This window comes from Geosmithia morbida (assembly GCF_012550715.1).
Source record: "Geosmithia morbida isolate 1262 chromosome Unknown scaffold_6, whole genome shotgun sequence".
NCBI classification, from domain to species: Eukaryota; Fungi; Ascomycota; class Sordariomycetes; order Hypocreales; family Bionectriaceae; genus Geosmithia; species Geosmithia morbida.
This window is the reverse complement of record NW_023336193.1, coordinates 632,410-652,185: the sequence shown is the minus strand read 5'-3', so window position 1 is coordinate 652,185 and position 19,776 is coordinate 632,410. Positions and strand designations below refer to the sequence as shown.

The 19,776-nt window shown below is 57.4% G+C and overlaps 6 protein-coding genes across 6 annotated transcripts; 3 read left to right on the top strand and 3 right to left on the bottom strand.

The window, feature by feature from the left end:
• Positions 1-317: 317 nt before the first annotated feature.
• GMORB2_6670 (DUF895 domain membrane protein) lies at positions 318-1,790 on the bottom strand (the record flags this gene model as incomplete). Its single annotated transcript, XM_035468640.1, has 2 exons — positions 318-464; positions 531-1,790. 2 exons carry the CDS (start codon positions 1,788-1,790, stop codon positions 318-320), a joined length of 1,407 nt encoding a protein of 468 aa, XP_035321774.1.
• A 697-nt stretch (positions 1,791-2,487) lies between these two features.
• On the top strand, positions 2,488-4,014 carry GMORB2_6669 (Taurine catabolism dioxygenase TauD, TfdA family; the record flags this gene model as incomplete). The annotated part of the gene is made up of 4 exons (XM_035468639.1): positions 2,488-2,845; positions 3,141-3,434; positions 3,505-3,752; positions 3,838-4,014. 4 exons carry the CDS (start codon positions 2,488-2,490, stop codon positions 4,012-4,014), a joined length of 1,077 nt encoding a protein of 358 aa, XP_035321773.1.
• Positions 4,015-4,276: 262 nt separating this feature from the next.
• Positions 4,277-5,867, bottom strand: GMORB2_6668 (Flavin-dependent oxidoreductase, luciferase family; the record flags this gene model as incomplete). Its single annotated transcript, XM_035468638.1, has 4 exons — positions 4,277-5,066; positions 5,126-5,476; positions 5,541-5,691; positions 5,801-5,867. The coding sequence occupies 4 exons, from the start codon at positions 5,865-5,867 to the stop codon at positions 4,277-4,279; spliced, it is 1,359 nt and encodes a 452-aa protein (XP_035321772.1).
• Positions 5,868-6,806: 939 nt separating this feature from the next.
• Positions 6,807-8,770, top strand: GMORB2_6667 (urea-proton symporter; the record flags this gene model as incomplete). The annotated part of the gene is made up of 3 exons (XM_035468637.1): positions 6,807-7,593; positions 7,655-8,033; positions 8,095-8,770. The coding sequence occupies 3 exons, from the start codon at positions 6,807-6,809 to the stop codon at positions 8,768-8,770; spliced, it is 1,842 nt and encodes a 613-aa protein (XP_035321771.1).
• A 321-nt stretch (positions 8,771-9,091) lies between these two features.
• GMORB2_6666 (Conserved hypothetical, protein) lies at positions 9,092-11,521 on the bottom strand (the record flags this gene model as incomplete). Its single annotated transcript, XM_035468636.1, has 1 exon — positions 9,092-11,521. The coding sequence occupies one exon, from the start codon at positions 11,519-11,521 to the stop codon at positions 9,092-9,094; it is 2,430 nt and encodes an 809-aa protein (XP_035321770.1).
• Positions 11,522-13,151: 1,630 nt separating this feature from the next.
• GMORB2_6665 (separase) lies at positions 13,152-19,673 on the top strand (the record flags this gene model as incomplete). Its single annotated transcript, XM_035468635.1, has 1 exon — positions 13,152-19,673. One exon carries the CDS (start codon positions 13,152-13,154, stop codon positions 19,671-19,673), a length of 6,522 nt encoding a protein of 2,173 aa, XP_035321769.1.
• Between the last annotated feature and the right edge of the window lie 103 nt (positions 19,674-19,776).

Sequence of the window (19,776 nt, the reverse complement as noted above, 5' to 3'; positions counted from 1 at the left end):
ATAAGGATAATTCGGGTTGAGACTCCGGTTAGAGTTATATATTCGTTAGATGAAGTGTCTATGCAATAAGTATGCACTTGTGAGGATACACCATGGATATGCATGAAACAGTCTATTCACCTAAGCGTAAGCTCAGATGCTACCATTTGGAACACGAAATCAATGGAATAATATTAAACGGAGTTTCATGGTTCTCACTGCTCTATGACAATCATACATGCAAGCCTTGCATGCGTGTGCCCCCTCTTTAAACATTCATCCAAGGCAGCATACATTGTCACGCATTGTCAATCTGCACACCAGCATACAGCTTGCCATCAAGATCCTGCCAATGTCTTCTGTTGTTGAGTTTCATCCTCCTTGTCATGCCCCGTCAGCTTAACGCCAATTTCGCGGATGACGAGATAGGCCGGGACAAGGGAAACGCCCCAGAGCCCAAAATTGATACCGAGACATATGAGTAGCTTATATTCATCACAAATCAGTTAGAGCTGTACCCGTGCAGGAGCGAGCTAGAACGTTCAACATACCGATGTAGGCGTCGAGCTGATACCAGACGAGACAGTCTGCCCAGCACTCTCCATGGCACGAATATAGCTTGTCAACCTCGGCACATCGGCGGGCTCTCTGGCCAAGTGGCCGATGAGCCAGTAGCCGTAGTTGTACGTCAGCGCCCAGTTGACCTGCCACAGGATATATAGGGCCCAGCCGCGGCCGAAGCCAGAGTCGACCCAGTCCAGACCAGGCGAACGGGCCGTGTAGTCGCGCTGCACGACGGTACCCCAAGCCCAGCAGGCGCCAGTGAGGGCCATGATGAGCACATAGGCGGAGCGAGTGCGGGTGGCGACACTCAGCGTCTTCCAGTCGAGAAACGCGCCCATGAGCAGTGTGGCGACGATCTGAGCGAGGGCCGACACCAGGGACGCCAGGGCGCGGGCACGCACGGAGAAGTACAGCGACATGTACGACCCGATGTAGGGGAGGGGCCAGTTGACGTAGATGAACAGCGGCGTGAGAAGGAGGATCTCCGGTCGGCGGACGACGCGGCCCAGCGCCTTCAGCTCGTCGAGATCGCTCATCCTGACCAGCTGGTGCACGCGGGACCCGTCACGACGCCGCACCTTCTCCGGAGGCGAGAGCAGCCACACGGTCGCAGGGCCTAGGCACTGCAGCGCCACGAGGGCAATGTACGTGCGCCAGTCGAGCTTGCCGGCCGCGGTCCCGCGCGAGTTGAAGGCGAGGTTGATGATGCCGCCAAGGATGCTCCCGCTGTTGCGGTAGCACAGCCAGTAGGCCAGGTAGCGGCCCCTGGAAGACGCGGTGGGGTAGCTGATCATGATGGCGCCCTCGGCCGCCCAGAAGAGGCCGGCCGTGATGCCGCACGCCGCCGACCCGACGTAGATGAACCACTGGGTGCCGTAGCGGTTGTTGGTGTATAGCGCCGCCGAGTACAGCACGTAGCCGGTCGTTCCTAGCATGAGCGTGTTCTTCAGGCCGATGCGGTTCGACACCAGACTACCCGCCAGACACGTTGCGGTCATGAGGGAGAAGAGCAGCGCGTTGCCTGCCATGACCAGGTACGGCGTCTGCTGCCCGCCCGCTCCCACCGAGTTCATGGCGTTCCACAACCCCGGTGCTGCGAACGCGGCGATGCCGACTATCGTAGCCTGGAAGAAGACACCTCGGAACCAGTGGTACTTTTCCCCGGGGAGCCATGCGTCTCTCTCGTGCCCGTCGCCCGTGGTCGGGTCCGTTTCCACGTCGACATGTTCCTTCTGTACGTTGGCCATGATGCTTGTTGACGTGTATCATGTGCCGATGCTATCCCATCAAGATGTACAGGCCAGTCAGTTGTTCCGATACGACATCGTGCCCGCGTCTTCTTTTAAGCACGGGATAGAGAACGAGATGGATCTGAAGAACAAGAAAAGAAATGGCATGTATAAGCGACAGCGGCGTTTATCCGTCACGGTTGGCATACGGTATTAGCCATCACGCCATCGGGCTTGTCCATGTACGCATTCAACACGACAACCACTAGAAGGGCGGAAACGCGAGAATGTTTCTTTCTTCACCCCAGTCATCTACTCTTGGCAGATGGAGGGCTCCGAACGGAAATGGGGGAAGACCTAGGATCAACAACCATGTGGTTAGTATAAGTTGCGTTTGCGCGGGCGTACATATGCTATCCCCGTGTCTTGCTAGAGGCTGGATCTAACGCCATCGGCCATCATCATCACGACATATACCCGAGTACGTCCGCTCTGATGCACCTCCTCACAAATTACAATGGACAGCATGACATGGAGAAGAGGACATCCGGATCCACCTTGTCCAGATAACCGGATATAAAAATGATGGCAGGAATACGTATGTGCATATGGGGGGGGGAAGGGTTCTCTAGTCATATTACTGTTACATAGTCGTTGTACTTGCACTACTCACGTATCTGTTGACAGGATCTAACTGATCGATTCAGCAGCTAGAATGACTCTCAAAGTCTCTTTGAGGGAGTTCACCTTCCAGGGTCAACAGAGGACCAAGTCTCTGGGTTTCCATTCAGATGCCCCGTTTCCGCTAGCGCTGCGGGCCGAGACAACGCAAGATCAGGTTGCATCTCTCCAGGATTATGTCGATGCCCTGAGGGAGCTGTCCAGCTCGGGAAAGCTAACCGAGCTGGTTAGAGAACATGGGGGCGCTGTGCTGATCAGAGGGCTTCCGATAGAGAACGCGCAGGATTATAGTGAGCTGGCTCATGCGTTCGGCTTCCAGGCCCATGAGGAGGTTGGACGGCCTCCCAAGAGGACGGTACTGGCCAAGAATATCAAAACCGCCAACGAGGGGTGTGTTCTCTCCCGATGTGGCTCTTCTCGCCCTCACCTCCCTGTTCAACACCATGCTCATCTCATCTGTACATTGGCATGATCAATGTTCTGACCTCGGCAGCCCTCCATCCCTCCCGATCTGGCCGCATAACGAATACGGATGGTCAACGATCCATCCAGCATGGCTCACATTCTCCGCCATAGTTCCCGCCGAAGAAGGTAAACCCAGGAAAGAGAGCGTTTGGAAATTCTCCACCATTCGTCTTGGGGTTTCTGGGCCAAATCATGAGGTTGAATCTGATCATTATCACTTAGGCGGTGAGACGCCCATCAACTCGAGCATCCAGCTTGCCAACGAGGTCAAACGTCGCGCCCCGGAATTCTACCAAAAGCTTCTGGAGAGGGGAGTCCGCTACGTCTACCGCTACGGAAAGGAGGACGTCGTGTCGACAACGGGGACGAGTGTGTATGGTGCTTACGGACAGAATGTCGCAGACACGGATGACGAGAACACTGCCAGGCAGAAGATCGAGGAGGAAGTCAAGCGCCACAGTAACAGCTTTACATGGAACGACGACGGTAGCCTGACCGTCACGCATACGACTCCTCGTACGTATCTCTCACTGATGTGCCTCTGAGATGTCCATCCGTTCCTTGACTGACCACGCACCACGAAAAGTGATACGGATTCACAACGATACCGGGCTGGCCACCTGGTTCGGCAACATCACCAGCGCATGGGGCCGCAGTGTCCACCACGGCGCAACTGAACCCCCTTTCAGGGGAGACGATGGCTCGTACCACCCACCTCCATTGTATGGCAACGGAGAGGAGATTGAGAGACAGCACTTGGATCTCGCCCTGGAAATCGCTGAGTCCTCTCAGGTTCTGGTCAAATGGGAAAAGGGCGACTTGGTCCTCCTTGACGTGAGTGCACATATCTCGGTCAATCGTGCATGCATGCTTGATCTGTCATACTGACCCCCCCCCCCTATTTTTCTCTCTTCAATAGAACATTGCCGTCATGCATTCCAGACGTGCATGGATAGGTCAGAGGCAGGTTCTTGCTGCTCTGTGGGATGACCAGGGTAGAGTGGATGATTACCCTGAGGGAGAGGAGATTCTCAAAGATAAGCCACGGAAGCCGATCCTGGTGGAGAGTGTGGAGTGTGGAGTGGCATATGCATAACCCTAATATTCGGGTTTAGGGTTGGGGTTACAGTGGTTAGGTCAGCCCACCTTTGTTCAGCCCGCGTTCATCTCAATCAGTTAATGGGAAGCTCGGAGAATGCTTGAGTATGTGTAGCTGACTTCATATCTCTTCGCATACGGTTAATAGAACTCTTCTTCAGCTTCGTAAATGGTGAGGTGTTCGTCTAATGGGGAACCCAATTCTGACACGGACTCGACAGACTTCGAAATCATCGTTGGCTGTATTTATCTTGGCCACTCTATTTTCCGGATTTCCACTTATACTGCGACCCTGGATGGTCCTCGCTCAGTCTCCCATCCGGAGAAAAGGTCCCAAGGTAGTTCTCGCGCGTCGTCCTTCCCTCGGCTATTGCTGCATCCCAGAACACACCTCTGCGCTTCAACTCAGGGACCAGATACCTGGCAACATCCTCCAGGTCTCCGGGGCCCACGGCATACGAGATATTGAAGCCATCGACGTCCGCCTCGTCAACCCAGCTCTGTAGGGTGTCCGCGACGGTCTGGGCCGAGCCAACAGCCCGCGGGTGGGGGCCTCCGAGCGAAAGTTCCTGCGCCACTCGTTTCTTGGTCCAGCGCAGATTGTCCGATCCAGGTATCTGAGCGCTCCAGGAGGACACCATGCTCTGAATGGCCCCCGGCCCCGAGAACTTCAGATCGTCATCGTCGGCGAAGCCTCCGAGATCAGTCCCCGTCCAGCCACCAAAGAGGGCCAGGGTACCGTCCAGGTCGGCGTACGACAGGTACTCGTCGTACTTTGCACGGGCCATCTCATCCGTCTTGTCGACTATCACGAGCATGCCCACGAGCAGCTTGATCCCGGCCGGATCGCGACCTTGCGCTCTGGCCGTTGCACGGATATCATCCACCGTCCTCTTGACGGTCGCAATCTCCATGCCGGGCAGGAACATGGCTTCGGCGTGCTTGGTGGCGAATTCTTTACCGGCTTTGCTGGCGCCTGCTTGGAAGATGAACGGGGTGCGCTGGCGGGACGGCTCGACGAGATGCGGGCCGGCGACCTTGAAGTATTTTCTGACAAGGGACGTCGGTGAGTGACTCTGAACTCGAGAGCATGGATCCGGATGACCTACCCGACATGGTCGATTCTGCGAACTCCATCGGGATCTGCATATTCCATCGCATCAGGATCGAGCCTGACAGCATCGTCGCGCCAAGATCCTTCCAGAAGCTTATAGACGACTTCCAGAAACTCGTCGGCAATGGCGTACCGCTCATCGTGATTGATCTCCTGCTCCAGTCCGAGGTTCTTGGCCGCGCTGGGAAGATAGCTGGTGACTACATTCCAAGCGATGCGGCCGTTTGTAAGGTGATCCAGTGTCGCGTAGCGGCGAGCCAGGAGGAAGGGAGATTCATATGTAGTAGATGCCGTCACGCCGAATGAGAGTGACCTGGTCGCAGCAGCCATGGCGGCGATAGGTATCCTGGGGCTCATGGGCGATTAGTAGCTGATGGTGGAGGAGAGCGGGATAGACTGCGATGGCTTACGAGGGATCGGAAATCGGAAACTGAGCGGCCCCCGGTATAACCTCCCTTATATTCTCGGGCCCCTTGTACACGTCGTAGACGCCGAGCATGTCTGCTAGGAACAGGGCGTGGAAGTTCCCATCCAGGATCTCTGCAAGCTCTATCCAGTAGTCTATATTCTTGTATCGATGTGTCTGGTTCCGCGGGTGTCTCCAGAGCCCTGTTGCGCGCTCGTGAGGTGAGTGTCCGTCCATGAGTACGATGCTGGCCATTCGCCATACCTGCTGCGACGTGGGTTGGGCTGCTCATCGAGAAGGCATTCAGTATCCATCTCTTCTCGTCGGCCATGTTGGACTCTACTAGGGGCAGCAAGTTGTAAAGTATACTCGTTATGACAGAGTCTTCCATCGACCTCGAACGGATCTCATGATACATGTAGGTAATACCTACCGTACTCATGGCCACCCTAGAAACGGTTGAAGGAAAGTCTTATATAGTATGCATATGCATACATGAAGATAAGGTCCGGAGCACAGAATGAACTCTGCAAATTCCATCATCTAGATGAGCAGAGAACCTGTTGGCTTCTCCCTGATACGCCACCAACCGGATGATAGCCACCAGAAAGTCACTCAGGCATCTTGTCGGACGCAGACACGAGCAGTGCTGCAGAGGAACAGCTGCTGGGTCGAAAGATGTAACATGAAGGACGAAGATTACGTCTGATAATGTCGCAATCTCGAAATCATCCTGCCCGCATCTCCTGATACAAGTATATCGGCAAGTGTAACCGAGCCGAGGGAATAAAAAGGGAAATATCACTCTCTCACACGCATCATATCACGACATCAACACTAATATGATGTTCTCCCATCTTGGCGGAGTTGCTGACCGCATTCAACACATCTAGGCATCATTCACGTCAAGCTGCGAGATAACAGTTGAAGATTGAACTGTTACACCCCCTCCCCCCCCATGAAACCCCGACGACGCACATCTGATTTGCCCCTAGATGCTAAAAATCCCGGAATTGGAAATTATATCATATATGACATCGAGATGGCCCGTAGAGACAAATTGCTATGTGAATTGTCAGCATGAATGACTCGATATATCAGCGAGCCCTCCCGCACTCTCAGGCGTCTTTCATCCTTAAATCCCGAGGTCCTCATCTCTACTTCTGTGGTGATACTCTCTATACGACTAACACGCAATGGCCGACGTGTCGCCCGGGCCACCCTTGACCCCCGCCGCTGGTTATGGGGTTGTCGTAGGTCTACCAGGTTCATGGTGGCCAACCGCACAGTCAGGACGGGGCTCACAACGTCAGCCGTGATCTCGTCCTGGACATTCACCTCAGCCCTGCTGGGGGCACCGTATCTCACCTACTGGCACGGCATCGCCCTTCCCGTCTGGTGGGCAAACGGTCAGAGCGTCATGATCTGCTTCTTCGCATACCTTGCCATCCAGACCAAGCTCAAGGCGCCCAACGCGCACACGCTCCTGGAGATCATCAAGGTCCGGCACGGCGAGGGCGCGCACATGCTCTGGACCTTCATGGCCCTCCTCAACAACATCTTCAACTTCACGTCCATGCTTGTCGGCGCGTCCACCGCCGTTTCGTCCCTGACGGGGATGGATGTCTACGCCGCGACATATCTCCTACCTCTGGGCGTCGTCGTATACACGTACTGGGGTGGGCTGCGGGCGACGTTCCTGACCGACTACATCCACACCTTCATCATCATGATCATCCTGGTGTGGTTCAGCCTGGAGGTGATGCTGGCCGAGGAGATCGGCTCCGTCGGCGCGCTGTACGACGCCGTCAGGAGCTTGCCGTCGGAGGGAACGGTCGAGGGAAACCACGAGGGGTCCTATCTGACGATGAAGAGTGACGAGTCGCTGTTCTTCGGCATCATCCACATCGTCACAAACTTTGGCATCGTCATCATGGACACTGGCTTTTGGCAGAAGGGCTTCTCTGCCGACGTGGCGGCCGCTGTTCCGGGCTATGTCCTCGGCGGGAACGCGTATTTTGCCATCCCTTGGGCCTTTGGGACCGTCGTGGGACTTGGTAAGACGACGCAGCCACCTCCAGGGGAGACGGATCCTGCAGAGAACTGACGTGGATACAGGGGCTCTCGTTCTGGAGCAGACACCGGCTTGGCCGACATATCCTCGACGCCTCACCGACGCCGAGGTCGGTGCCGGCCTTGTCTTGCCGTACACCGCGTCTGCTGTGGCGGGCAAGGGCGGCGCAGTCGCCATCCTTCTGATCCTGTTCATGGCTTGCACCAGCGTGGCATCCGCGCAGCTGATAGCCATGAGCTCGATCGTCTCCTTCGACGTGTACGGCACGTACATCAGCAGAGCCCCCGACGATCGGCAACTGATCAGGTGGTCGCACATTGGCGTGGTGGGATCTGCCCTCTTCATATCCACCTTTGCCACGGTCCTGCATAGAGCTGGCGTGGACCTCAACTGGTTGATCTACATGATCGGAATCGTGATTTGGTAAGTCGCCTGCACATGTCCTCGTCCCATGCTGACACTCCATCCGACTGACCGTTGCCAGTCCTGGTACCATCCCGACCGTCCTCGCCCTACTCTGGAGAAGGCAGTCGGCCACGGCCGCGATGGTAGCACCCATCATGGGGATGCTGTCCGGGTTCTCGGTGTGGTTCGGTGCAGCCTACGCGCTGTATGGAGACATCAACATCGGCACCACGGGCAAGACGCTGCCTTGCATGTACGCCTGCATCACGTCCATGCTTGTGCCCTTGCCCATCACCGTCGTCTTGTCACTCCTGAATCCGGGCACGTTCGAATGGGAGAAGCTTGCCCGACTTGAGCGGGTAGGCGACGGCAGTCCCACGACTCACGAAACGTTCGACCCGGAGGTGTATTTCAGCCCTGAAAGGGTCGGATACATGAAGCGCATGTCCAGTGCGGCATTATACTGGGCAGTGGCGACTATTGTCGGGCAGGTGTTTCTTTGGCCGCTTCCCATGTACGGCGCACGGAACATCATGTCCAGAGGTCTCTTCATCGCATGGGTTGTCGTCAGCCTAGTGTGGCTCTTCCTCACGTTGCTCATCGCCAACTGCTACCCGCTGGTCGATGGGGGTGTCGAGAAGATATGGCAAGTGGTTCGATACGCCACCAAAGGATCGTCTGAATATGCAGAGGATGCCGGGGTGGAATCACCACCGATGGTCGAGGTTACAGCTCGAGCTCATGGGAAGAAGTGACTTCATACCATGAACTAGGGAGCGTCAGTTTAACAGCTCATGACACGCATATACGCTTCTACCTATTGTACTTCTCCATGCCCATTTTTTTTGTATGAAGCACGAGACGTGTGAATGGAAAGCGTCTGTCGGCATCAGTTGCCGCCATTTCCAAACGCCATGGATCCAAATCACTTGGCCATCTTCCCCCACGCCCTGGTCCTCTGCCATCTTGAATGTGTCATCCGTTCGAACCGCCTCCCTTCTCACAATACCTTCTTTCGAAAGCGTCTACAATCATGAACCTGGCGGCTAGCCCGATGATGGCAGCTCAACATGTCCTCACTCGACCACGCTGCTACCAAACAAGACCTGGACGCTGTGTAGGTCCCACCTGGCTCTACCGTATTCTGTTCTTTGTCGTTTGCGTCCAGCCTCACCCTCCATCGACAGTGCTTCTGCCCTCTTGCAGGCCGCCGTCCGCGCAGGTTCATAACGTTGACGCCGCCATAACGAACGCTCAAAGTCAATCATCATGACAGTACCCGTCTCCGGGTTGACCAGCATATTGGCAAGCCTAACGTCATTGTGAACCACCCCCTCAGCATGTATGGCTCGCAGCGATGCGACTGCCTTGGAACCTATCACCATAGCCCCACTACCCGCCAGCTTTCCCTTGTCTATCTGCTCACCTCCCCAAGACATGAAGCTCATGTGCACCACATAAACCCGATGATCGTAGTAGTACGTCCTCTTGAGTGGACGGAGATCAATAGCTCCCAGAAAGACGGGCACATGTGTACCCTGCAATCTCTCTAGACGCCTGTACATGGCTGCTTCGTGCTCGAGGTCTCTGATGAAGGCTCTCACTGTCCCCTTGCATACGACTGTATAGCCGTAGTCTAGGAGCGTCACCTTGAACAGTACACCTCGGGCGCCGTTTATGTCGAGCTTCACCACGCCTGCGTCTAGCGTCCGCCGCAGCTGTTGGGTGAGCAGCTGGAGCCATGTCGCGTGACCGATGAGATGATGGCTCCAACCTCCACTTCGGCCCTGAGTATGTCTTCGCAGATTCGGACAGTTCGGGTCAAGTTCGGATCCTTGTACCAGGCCGAGAAGGCATTTTTGGGTGCAGTACTGCCGTTCGCTGTCCTTCTCGACCACCTCCTGAGGCTGACGGGTCGGGTATTGTTCCTCCTCAGCCGCCTTACGAGGCCGACTAGTCAGGGCTCGTTCGCTTCGTCGTGTTTCCTTCTGCCGATCCTCGTTTCGCCGGGATAGCGGACTGGGAGTGCTGGGTGGGGGAGGTGCCGCTTCGTCACCTGAAGACGGCTCATCCCGTCTACCGGCGGGCCGCCTGCCCGAATCGCCTATGCTGCTCCGGCGTCTCCTTCTCTTGCGCACCGCTGGAGACCGGTCAAAGCTCTCGTACGTCGTCGGCGCCCAGCTACGGTCGCTTTCCGACTTCGCTCGTTCGCTCTCTGGTATCGATCGTAACAGGACATAAAAGTCCACCGCCCAGCGTTGCAAGCCGTCCGCCACCCGATCTCGCTCATCTTGGCTATGGTTCATCTGTGCCCCAGGTTTTCCAAGCGCCATGAGGGTAAAAGCGAGGTGCTGCCCAACGGCAGAGCTAGACTGCACATGCTCTGGGTGAGCCGATACTTCGGGCCCGGGCTCCGCCAGATGATAGTACAGTGTACCGGGCTCGGCCCAGTCCACTTTCAGGAACACAGTTGCCTCGCCGGTCGTCATCAAACCGTATTCAAGACCACCTTCGATCATGTAGTGATACGTCTGCGTGAGGGCGGACGCTGCTAGCCGCTCGGCATTGTATACGAAGCGTGCATCCGTGTCTTCACTGGGCGGTATCATCGCTCTGTTCACCACCTCGTCGTAGATATTCATCGGCCGCAGACCAGCGCGAAGACTCGATACCGTGAGTTTATGGGGCGCCTTGTACTCGGTGACATACACCATCTTTCGCTCCCCGTTGCTAGACCGATAGACACAAATCTGGTCGGGTCGCAATTGATTGAGGTCCCTCGTCTGATCTGGCGTTTGCGGCGGCGTTGATGTCGGCCGTTCAGCGACTTCTTCGGCCACCTCGCTAATAGCGTGGGGGTGGTTCTCGAATACGATCCCGTCCCCGATTTCGAATGCACCGCGTACTGCTTCAATTTTCTGGAGTTGCTCAACCAAGTCTCTGGTCGGATCCTCGATACAATTGTGCATAAAATATTCCAGCGTCTTCTCGCTGCCGATCGGTTGTCTTGCCACCCGCCTACTCTGACTGATCAAGACAGGGTGGCTGTCATAGACTCGAGCATCGAGGGGGGAGCATTCGTAAAGGGTATTAAAAACGTCCATCTGCTGCTCAAGAAATCCTGGCCAGACCTGTAGACTCGTCGGACACAGCTTATCCTTTGGGTTCGTGATGGAACCTTTGGTTGTAAATTTTGGATCCTGTTGAACTCGGAGGGAGGAGAAGAGGAGAGTGTGGCAAAGGGCAATGTATTCGTCGAAAGTAGTTTGTCGTGAGTATTCCTCTAGTTCGTTGGCACGTTTCTGTGCATCCTCCGCGTGTTTCTGTGCATCCTCCGCGTGTTTCTGTGCATCCTCCGCGCGTTTCTGTGCATCCTCCGCGCGTTTCTGTGCATCCTCCGCGCGTTTCTGTGAATCCTCCGCGCGTTGACGTTCACGATCCCGATCTTGTTGGGCCTCCCTGGCGCGGTTCTCAGCCTCAAGAAGCTTCTGCCGTAGTTCCTCCATGGCCCCAGTATATGAAGGGGATCCTTTGATTCACAGCACTTAGCGTCCGTGGGAAGGAAGGACCATCTAATGACAGATGGGTGAGGAAGAGGAAATGATGGCTAGATCAGGGGGAAAGAATCATCCTTCTGCATCATCCGACTTTGCATGTTATACAGATACCCAACGGCAACCTACCCCTCTTCTCTGAGTGTCTCATCCAGTCACATGACACGCTTCCGTGTTGGCACGGTGACGGGCGACGGGAAAGCCTTCTTCCGGATGAGTCAACGGCTCGAAACGCATTCCTAGTCACTATTTCCCTCCCGGCATTTGTAAGCACTTGCCATGCGTAGCAGAGGCGCGTAGGAATAAAACTCACGACAATTGTCAGCTGCTTCTACGCCTCTACGAATATGCATGTACCTGCGTGTACAGATAGACTACTATTCATCTAGATCGCATATCGATCAGCCCTGTGGGTCCGGACTCACACGTCGCTGTGGGCCCGGAGGGGCGCATCTGACACGCAAGAACAGCATCAGAAAGTTGGCATCGGTCCTCCGTCGACCATCCTTTGGGGGGACGGCTATTGTGGTATTGGTGTCGCCGTCCGCGCTAATAGTTTTGTGCAGGACAGTATTATCGACTTCTCCAAGATTGTAGACTGGATAGTTGTTGGGTGAGATGAAGAGAGGACTTGGTAAGCAATGAGCATTTCTGTGTCGAATATGCAGGCGGAGCATTACTAATGCAATAAATAGGACTCTACGGAGTGACGGTGAAATAAGTATTATTTAGTCATGAGTTACATTCAATATAAATACTAGACATCGCCTACCTCTCCGGTTGAAGAAAAAACAAGGTGAAGAATATCTAGTAGAGTTCGGCAACTTGAATGTCATTTGTAGCACCCCAATTGCATGACTAAGCAACCAGGGGGTTGCTACCACACATAACTGTAGATAGCCTCATAGATTGATTTCCTTTCCTTTTGAGTAACAAGAAACTACAGATTAGACACACACATATCGAACCAGGACGTATATGTAAGCAGAGAAGCCACTGTATCTGCGTCTACGAGTCATCGTGTTATCGCCCACTGGAAGCACAGCATTGAGGGTATAGGGTTGAAGACTCTCGCCAACGCAATCAGAAATAGCAAGGTTCCACGTCAGCATCACTTTCGAACGCTTTGAGAAACATTCCTCATGCAAAAACAAGAGCATATTCCAGTACTGGTAGCACCTTGTGTATTCTATAATACTCATCACCTTTAGATTTCAAATACACCAATCGCCCTTTGTAAACCCTACAGGCCTACCAAGAGGCCTATCCTGACAGCTCGTTGCCCTTGGCAACTCCCGATGTTTACCCGTAAATAGATGTCGGCCGCAAACTTGAGCATCCTCAATATCCACAGCGCGTACAACGACTTTTGTTGACTATTATATGGAGGATGTCGACATCAGACACATGAAACGGCCGGATCATTAGCAATTTCTTGTCGTTTCTTCTCAAACTGCATTTTGGATCTTTACCTCTCTCCTTTACGATAGCCACTCTCCCTTGCATATACACAACCACCCGCCTTTCTCTCCGGCAAGGGAAGGAATGCCGATGTGGTGGCGATACCTACACACACGATAATATGGCCAACCCCCCTCGTCGCGACATGACTTCGTTACAAAGCCAGGTAGATGCCGTCAAGGCAGCCGCCGCCTCACCATCCACTTGCAGCTCAACCACCGTTGTCACCCTCAGGAAGCTCCTGCTCCCCGAGACGAACGCGAAGACGACGACGCGCGCCCCCACGAAACAGAACGAGACGACTAAGATAAAGACGTCGAAGGCAGCAGCCTGTGGCGGGTTGACCGAGTCATTGAGCACACGAGACCGAGCAGCCCTCGCGACACACATCATCAATGTCACGATCAAGTCCCTCACAGAGGCAGCTAAGCTCACGGCGCCGCCGCCACCAACCACGCCGTCCAAGAAGCAGCAGCAGCAGCAGCAGCAGGAAGAGGTCCCTCCCCCCCCCACCACAGCCAGCAAGAGGACGTTGCAAAGATCCGCGTCGACACCCATGTCACCGCTCCAACCGCGGACACTCAACAGGGTGGCAACGTCTCCCAACGTCGCTTCCCTAGCGTCGAAGGGCGCGTCGTCCGATCCGACGAACCACCAGTCGACAAAATACCTGGCTACAGCAGAGTGTGCGCGCCTCGCGCTCGCGTGCCTGCGCTCGATCAAGGGCGCCATAAAGCTGGACCAGACCGATTTTCAGGTTGAGAATGGCATGTCGACGCTCGCTACCAAGCTGGTCGCCATCGGGCTCAACGAGCTTGCCCTCAAGGAGTTGAGGGTTCTAAAGCGCAGGCTTGAGGACGGAGGAGGGGCCGAGGAATCGTCTGATGCATCCACCGATGCCGCTGCTACTTCTAGGGCCCCATTGACCGTGTGCGACCTCCTCGATTACCGTGGTCTTGTCTCGCAAAACAGCCTCGCCGTCGTGGCCTCCTGTCAGATCCAGTCGCTCAAATTGATTGCCACCTCGAAGAAACCGGCCCACATCGAAGCCATCGTTCCCTTTCTCCGCGACTCGAATTCATACTCCCCCGCCAATATACTGGGGAAGTTTGCCAAGACTGGTGGCGGCGGCGACGCCAACGCGACCAAGGCAGCGCGTCAGCTGGCCTCGTTATCGCAGACCCTCCTCTCCTTAGCACCCAGCGTCTCTAGCAGCGAGGACAATGTGGCCATGGAACCGAGGCTGAGTCCGTCACCGGTCGTGGCATTCGAACTCCAAGCCCTCGCCTTCAAGACACAGCTTACATGGTGGAAGTTGGCAGGGCACCAGGGAAAGATCGACAACGACATCATGTCACCCTTCTCCCGCTGCGTGCGGTGCCTCATCCGACGACAGCCGCAGACCGACGACTCGACTTATACCGCCATCTCAACCGCCTTTGACGACCTAATGGCTATGGTGCGTGCCCAGAAGCACGAGCCCGACGCCTCCCTCTCATCACCACTCGCCACCATCTATCACGCTCTCGGTTCGGCTGCCCACTCCTCCCGCCGGTACGACGATGCCTACCGTTGGTACAGCACACTCAAGGGTTTCGGCGGCCCCGAAGACGTGACCTCCGTCCGCGCGTGTTCTGTATCCGCACGCCTCCTGGCTGCGTCCCTGAAGCGTAGCAATATTGGAACCTCGGACGAGGAGCTGTTGGATGAAGTCGCCGAGGGATTCAACGCGTCTCTGAGCGGTACGGCCAGCGAGGTGAATGAGCTCCTCGACAGCCTCTCGATTGCACGACGCTCTGTCGCTGGACTCCTGATGAACAACTGGGGTGACAAGTCGTCCATCTCCCCCACCCTCAAAGACCTCCTCAAGAAGTTCCTCCTCCGATATCCCCGCTTCCTCCTCCGGTGGCTTGGAACACCCCCCGTCAAGGAGGCCTCCACGAAGAGCATCCTGCAATTCGACCAGCGGCGGCAGGCCATAATGCATTCCATCAGCCAGGTTCTCGATGGCGCCCTGACCGTTGCCAAGAATGAGATTGGCTCCAGCTCCATGGAGTGGCAGCGCGTCGACGACGTCCTCCAGGACTGCACGCTCCTCCTCAACAACCTCCATGATCCAGCCACCTCGTCCGTCAAGATGGAGCAGCTCGGCAGCTACCACGTCAAGATGTCGGCACTCTACTTCACGGCGTTCTCTCAGCTGCGCAAGCGACCCGACCAGAGCAAGGCCAACAAGAAGCAGGCACTCCAAGCCTTGACTCGCTCCATTGACGCCGTTAAGGAGCGCAGTGCCGCAGATAAGGAAAAGGCCCAACTGCCGATCAAGCTGGAGCTCTTCGCCGACTTGTGTAAGGGGTCTGGGCGCCCCGAAGATGCGTCAAGGACACTGCGCTCTATCTGCACCAACATGGTTGAGGATGGCGTGTTGGCGAGAGTGGCCACCGCGCTTGCGACGCAACCACCGCGTGTTGCATGGGGCGTCGATGACAAGGTGGCAACTCTGTCGCGCACCCTGCGATCAATAGCCAAGCTTGACGGCTCATTCAACGACTGGACATTTTTCCTTCCGGAGGTGGAACGTGCGGCCGTGCTGGAGCACCTGCTGCAGATCAGCGTGGGGGATACCTCGACCGACAACAAGCCGCTCAAGCTTCACGACGCTAGCATGACGGCTCTCCTACGCATATACACACCCGACCGCTACCCCGTCCGCCGCCTGCGCGTCCTGCTCAAGCTTCTCTCACAGCAGTTGGGCAGCAAGGACGGCGTTGGCGAGATTACCAATCTGGTCGACCAGTCGCTGCGGTATCTGCAGAAGAAGGATCTGGTTGAGGACTCGTCTCTGGCGCAATTCGTCCCTCACCTCCAGACGTACCACTCCTCGGTCAGGGCGCTGGCCGACATGGACTCTCCCTTCCCCACGCCCGCCATCCAGGACGCCGTGTCTACCTGGGCCACCATGGTGGACAGGTGCCAGTCAGAGGGCGACGTCCTAGTCAGGATCGACGAGCCTGACTCCCTGCTCGACCACCTGCTCGCCTGCGACAGGCTCGCTGGCCTCAAGGGCGAGGCCCGTCTGCAGGTATCCATCCTGGAGCTCGCACTCAAGCTGGCGAGGGCCTACACGGGCCCCAGCAGCGACGACCTCATAACATACCACTGCAGGCTAGCGTCACAATATATGGACGTCGGCATGTTCACCGAGGCATCCAAGTCGCTGGGCGAGGTCAAGGAGATGATACGTCTGAGCGAGGGCGCGGCCGCCCCGGCTACGATGGCCGACTTCTACCTCGCCCAGGCAGAGTACCTGGCTGGTATCGAGGATACGAGAGAGGCCATGGAATGCCTGACTAAAGCAAGCAGTGTCAGCAGCGCCGCCGCCTCAGCCCGGTCCAAGGCTCAGACGACGCTCTCGCTCTCTCATACTTCCATGGTGCAATCCAGGATCCTCATGCGCACGGGAGACCTGCAGGGTGCACTACGCTCTGCCAGATCGAGTGTCAAGTGGCTGTCGCAGGACTGGAGCAGGTTCGACGGGCCCTCGATGCAGGTCAACACTGCTGCCCCCGAAACTGCTGGCAACGCCGGTGCTGCGGGTCTGAGAAGCAACGTGCTTGCATCCTCCCAACCGCGCAGTGGACCTGAGATCGCCTTTGGGCCCCGCCTGTGGTCTCTGGCCAGGCCTCTGTTCGACAGCCTGATGCACATCTCGTCTCTCTACGCCCACATCGGCATGTTCCAGGAGACGCTGTTCTACTGCGAGACAGCCGCTAAGATTGCCGAGAGCACGGGTTCCAGTCTCCTCAAGGCCGAGGCCTCGGCTTGGGCGGCGTCGATCTACGTTAGGGCCGACATGATCGATCAGGCTGCTGAGAAGGCCAACCTTGTCGAGCTCAACATGCCCAAGGAGCCCTGCGCGGCCCGCGTCAAGCTGGCCATCCGCCTGGGAGAGATTTACCGTGAGCTCGAGGACGAGGCCAAGTCGGCCGAGTTCTTTGCCCTAGCTGAAGAGACGACGAGGCTCTTGGGCCGCGGACAGGCGCAAGCAGCGGAAGCAGCCGGCGGGAAGAGGAAGAAGACGGCGGCCAAGAGAACGACGGCGACGAGGACGACGAGGACGACCAGAGCGGCGGCTGCCACGACGACGACACGCAGCACTACGAGACGTGCCCCTGCCGCCAAGCCGAAGGTGGCCGCCGTGCTGACCGAGCTGGCTTCGGTGCCCAATGACGTGTACCAGGCGTCCCTCATGGCTTCTGTGCTCCTGGCCAGGGCCATGAGTGGCATTCAACAGAGGGACTGGACGTCCGTGGCGTCGGCTCTGAAAGCTGTGCAGACGCTGCCCAAGCTGTTTGAGAATGTGCGCCAGGAGCAGCTCATCACCGCGTTCCATTACCTCGGCACGAGCGTCGACCAGATGGTCAACGACCCCGTCTTTTCCGTCATGCACGACTCGACCATCTCGTTCCCCGCCGTCCTACCGAGCAGCTCGACGGACAGGGCAGGTCGGGGCGCGCCATCGACGAACGATGGCAGGTCACCGTCTGCACCGCCTGCTCCGCGAAGAGGACGGCCTGGTGCGGCGGCGGCGGCAGGCACCGCCAAGGAAGTGCCTGCCTTTGCTGAGGCTCTCAACCACGCCCAGGCAATCCTGCTCGATGCGCAGGCTTCAGCTCTGGCAAACGGTGACAACGCGGTGATGCACCGCATCTCCAACCTCCTACAGAACACCGTCATCTCCCTCACGGCGGCGTCGTCGTCGCCCAAGATCAAGACGGCCATCCAGACCGAGTCGACCACCGTGGCTGTCGAGGTGGCGCGCAACATGACGTGGAAGAGGGAACAGCTGGTGATCCAGTCGTGCAAGAGCGGGAACGGAAGTGGCAGCGATGCTGCCGTCCAACAGCAAGCCGCAGGCGCAGCCACCTCTGCCCTGACGGAGAAGATGGCCGGCCTAGGCCTGACGTCGGACATGGCGCGTTTCCAGGACGAGTTTGTGGAGCTGGTTCCCGAGAACTGGAGCGTCGTGTCCATCTCGCTCAGCGATGACCAGCACGACCTGTGCATCACCAAGTTCGAGGCCGGCCAGAGCCCTTTCATCCTGCGCCTGCCCCTGGAGAGGGCCAACTCGCGCGACGCCGACTCGGACGTGTTCAGCTTCCCCAACGGGCGCGAGGAGCTGCTGGACATTGTCAAGAACGCCAACCGCACCAGCCACAGCGGCGGCAGCCTGACGACCAAGGCGAGCCGCAACGCGTGGTGGGCCGAGCGCGAGGCGCTGGACGAGAGGCTCAGGGAGCTCCTGGCCGCCGTGGAGACGACGTGGCTGGGCGGGTTCAAGGGCATCTTCTCGCAGCACCGGCGACGGCCCGACCTGCTGGCGCGCTTCCAGAAGAGCTTCCACCAGCTGCTGGAGCGGACCCTGCCCTCGCGCAGCGGCGGCGGCGGCGCCGCGGGGAACAAGAAGAGGGGTCGCAGGCCGGCGGCGGCGGTGACGCTGGACCCGCGCATCCTCGACCTGTTCATCGGCCTGGGCGACCCGGGCGACGCGGACGGCGACTTTGACGAGGCCCTCAACGACCTGCTCTACTTCGTCGTGGACATACTGCAGTTCCACGGGGAGCGCAACGCCTACGACGAGATCGACTTCGACGCCATGATGGTGGAGACGTACGACGCCCTCCGGGGCTACCACCAGGCCGCCTCGGTCGCGGGTGAGGCAGGGCGGGCCGAGGGCGCTCACACGATCCTCGTGCTGGACAAGGCGCTGCACGCCTTCCCCTGGGAGTCGATGCCGTGCATGGGCGGGCTGGCCGTGTCGCGCGTCCCCTCCCTGGCTGCTCTACGACGACTCATCACCGAGTCCAGGCCGTCGTCATCCGGGAGCGGCGGCGGCGGCGGACACCGCGTCCCTGGCGGACACTACGTGTCACGCGAAGCAGGCACGTACATGCTCAACCCGTCGTCTGATCTGAAGAACACGCAGTCCTACTTTGAGCCGCCGTTCAGGTCGTCGCTCCCGGACTCGTGGACGAGGCTGGTGAACAGGGTGCCGACCGAGGCCGAATTCGAGAGGGCGCTGTCGTCGTCGGACGTGCTCCTCTACTTTGGCCACGGCGGCGGGGCGCAGTACATCCGCGGCAAGACGATACGGCGGCTGGACAGGTGCCGCCCGGCGACGTTCCTCATGGGCTGCAGCTCGGCGGCGCTGAACCCGGCGGGCGAGTTCGAGCCCTACGGACCGGTGTGGAACTACATGACGGCCGGGTGTCCGGCCGTGGTGGGGACGCTGTGGGACGTGACGGACCGGGACATTGATCGCTTCGCCGGCCGGGCATTTGAGGAGTGGGGACTGTTTGAGCGTGGGACGTTCAGGGAAAAGTCCAAGGGTCTTGCCGGTCAGGATGACGGCAATAACGATGACAATAACAATAGCAGCCGCAGCAGCAGCGGCGGCGGCGGCGGCGGCGGCGGCGGCGGCAAGATGCAGCTGGATGCCGGCGAGACTGAGGACGAGAGTGCTGCCATGACCCCTTCTCTGGCCGAGGCGGTTGTCCGTGCTCGTGCGGCCTGTCGGTTCAGATATCTCAATGCTGCGTCGGTCGTCATGTATGGTATTCCGGTATATATCGACCGACAATAAGGGGTCGTTTTTTTTGTTTTTGTTCGTCTTTTTTGTTCGTCTTTTCTTCCCTTCTCTTCTTCTCTTCTTCTTCTCTTCTTGCATAGGGAGTTAGCATAGCCTG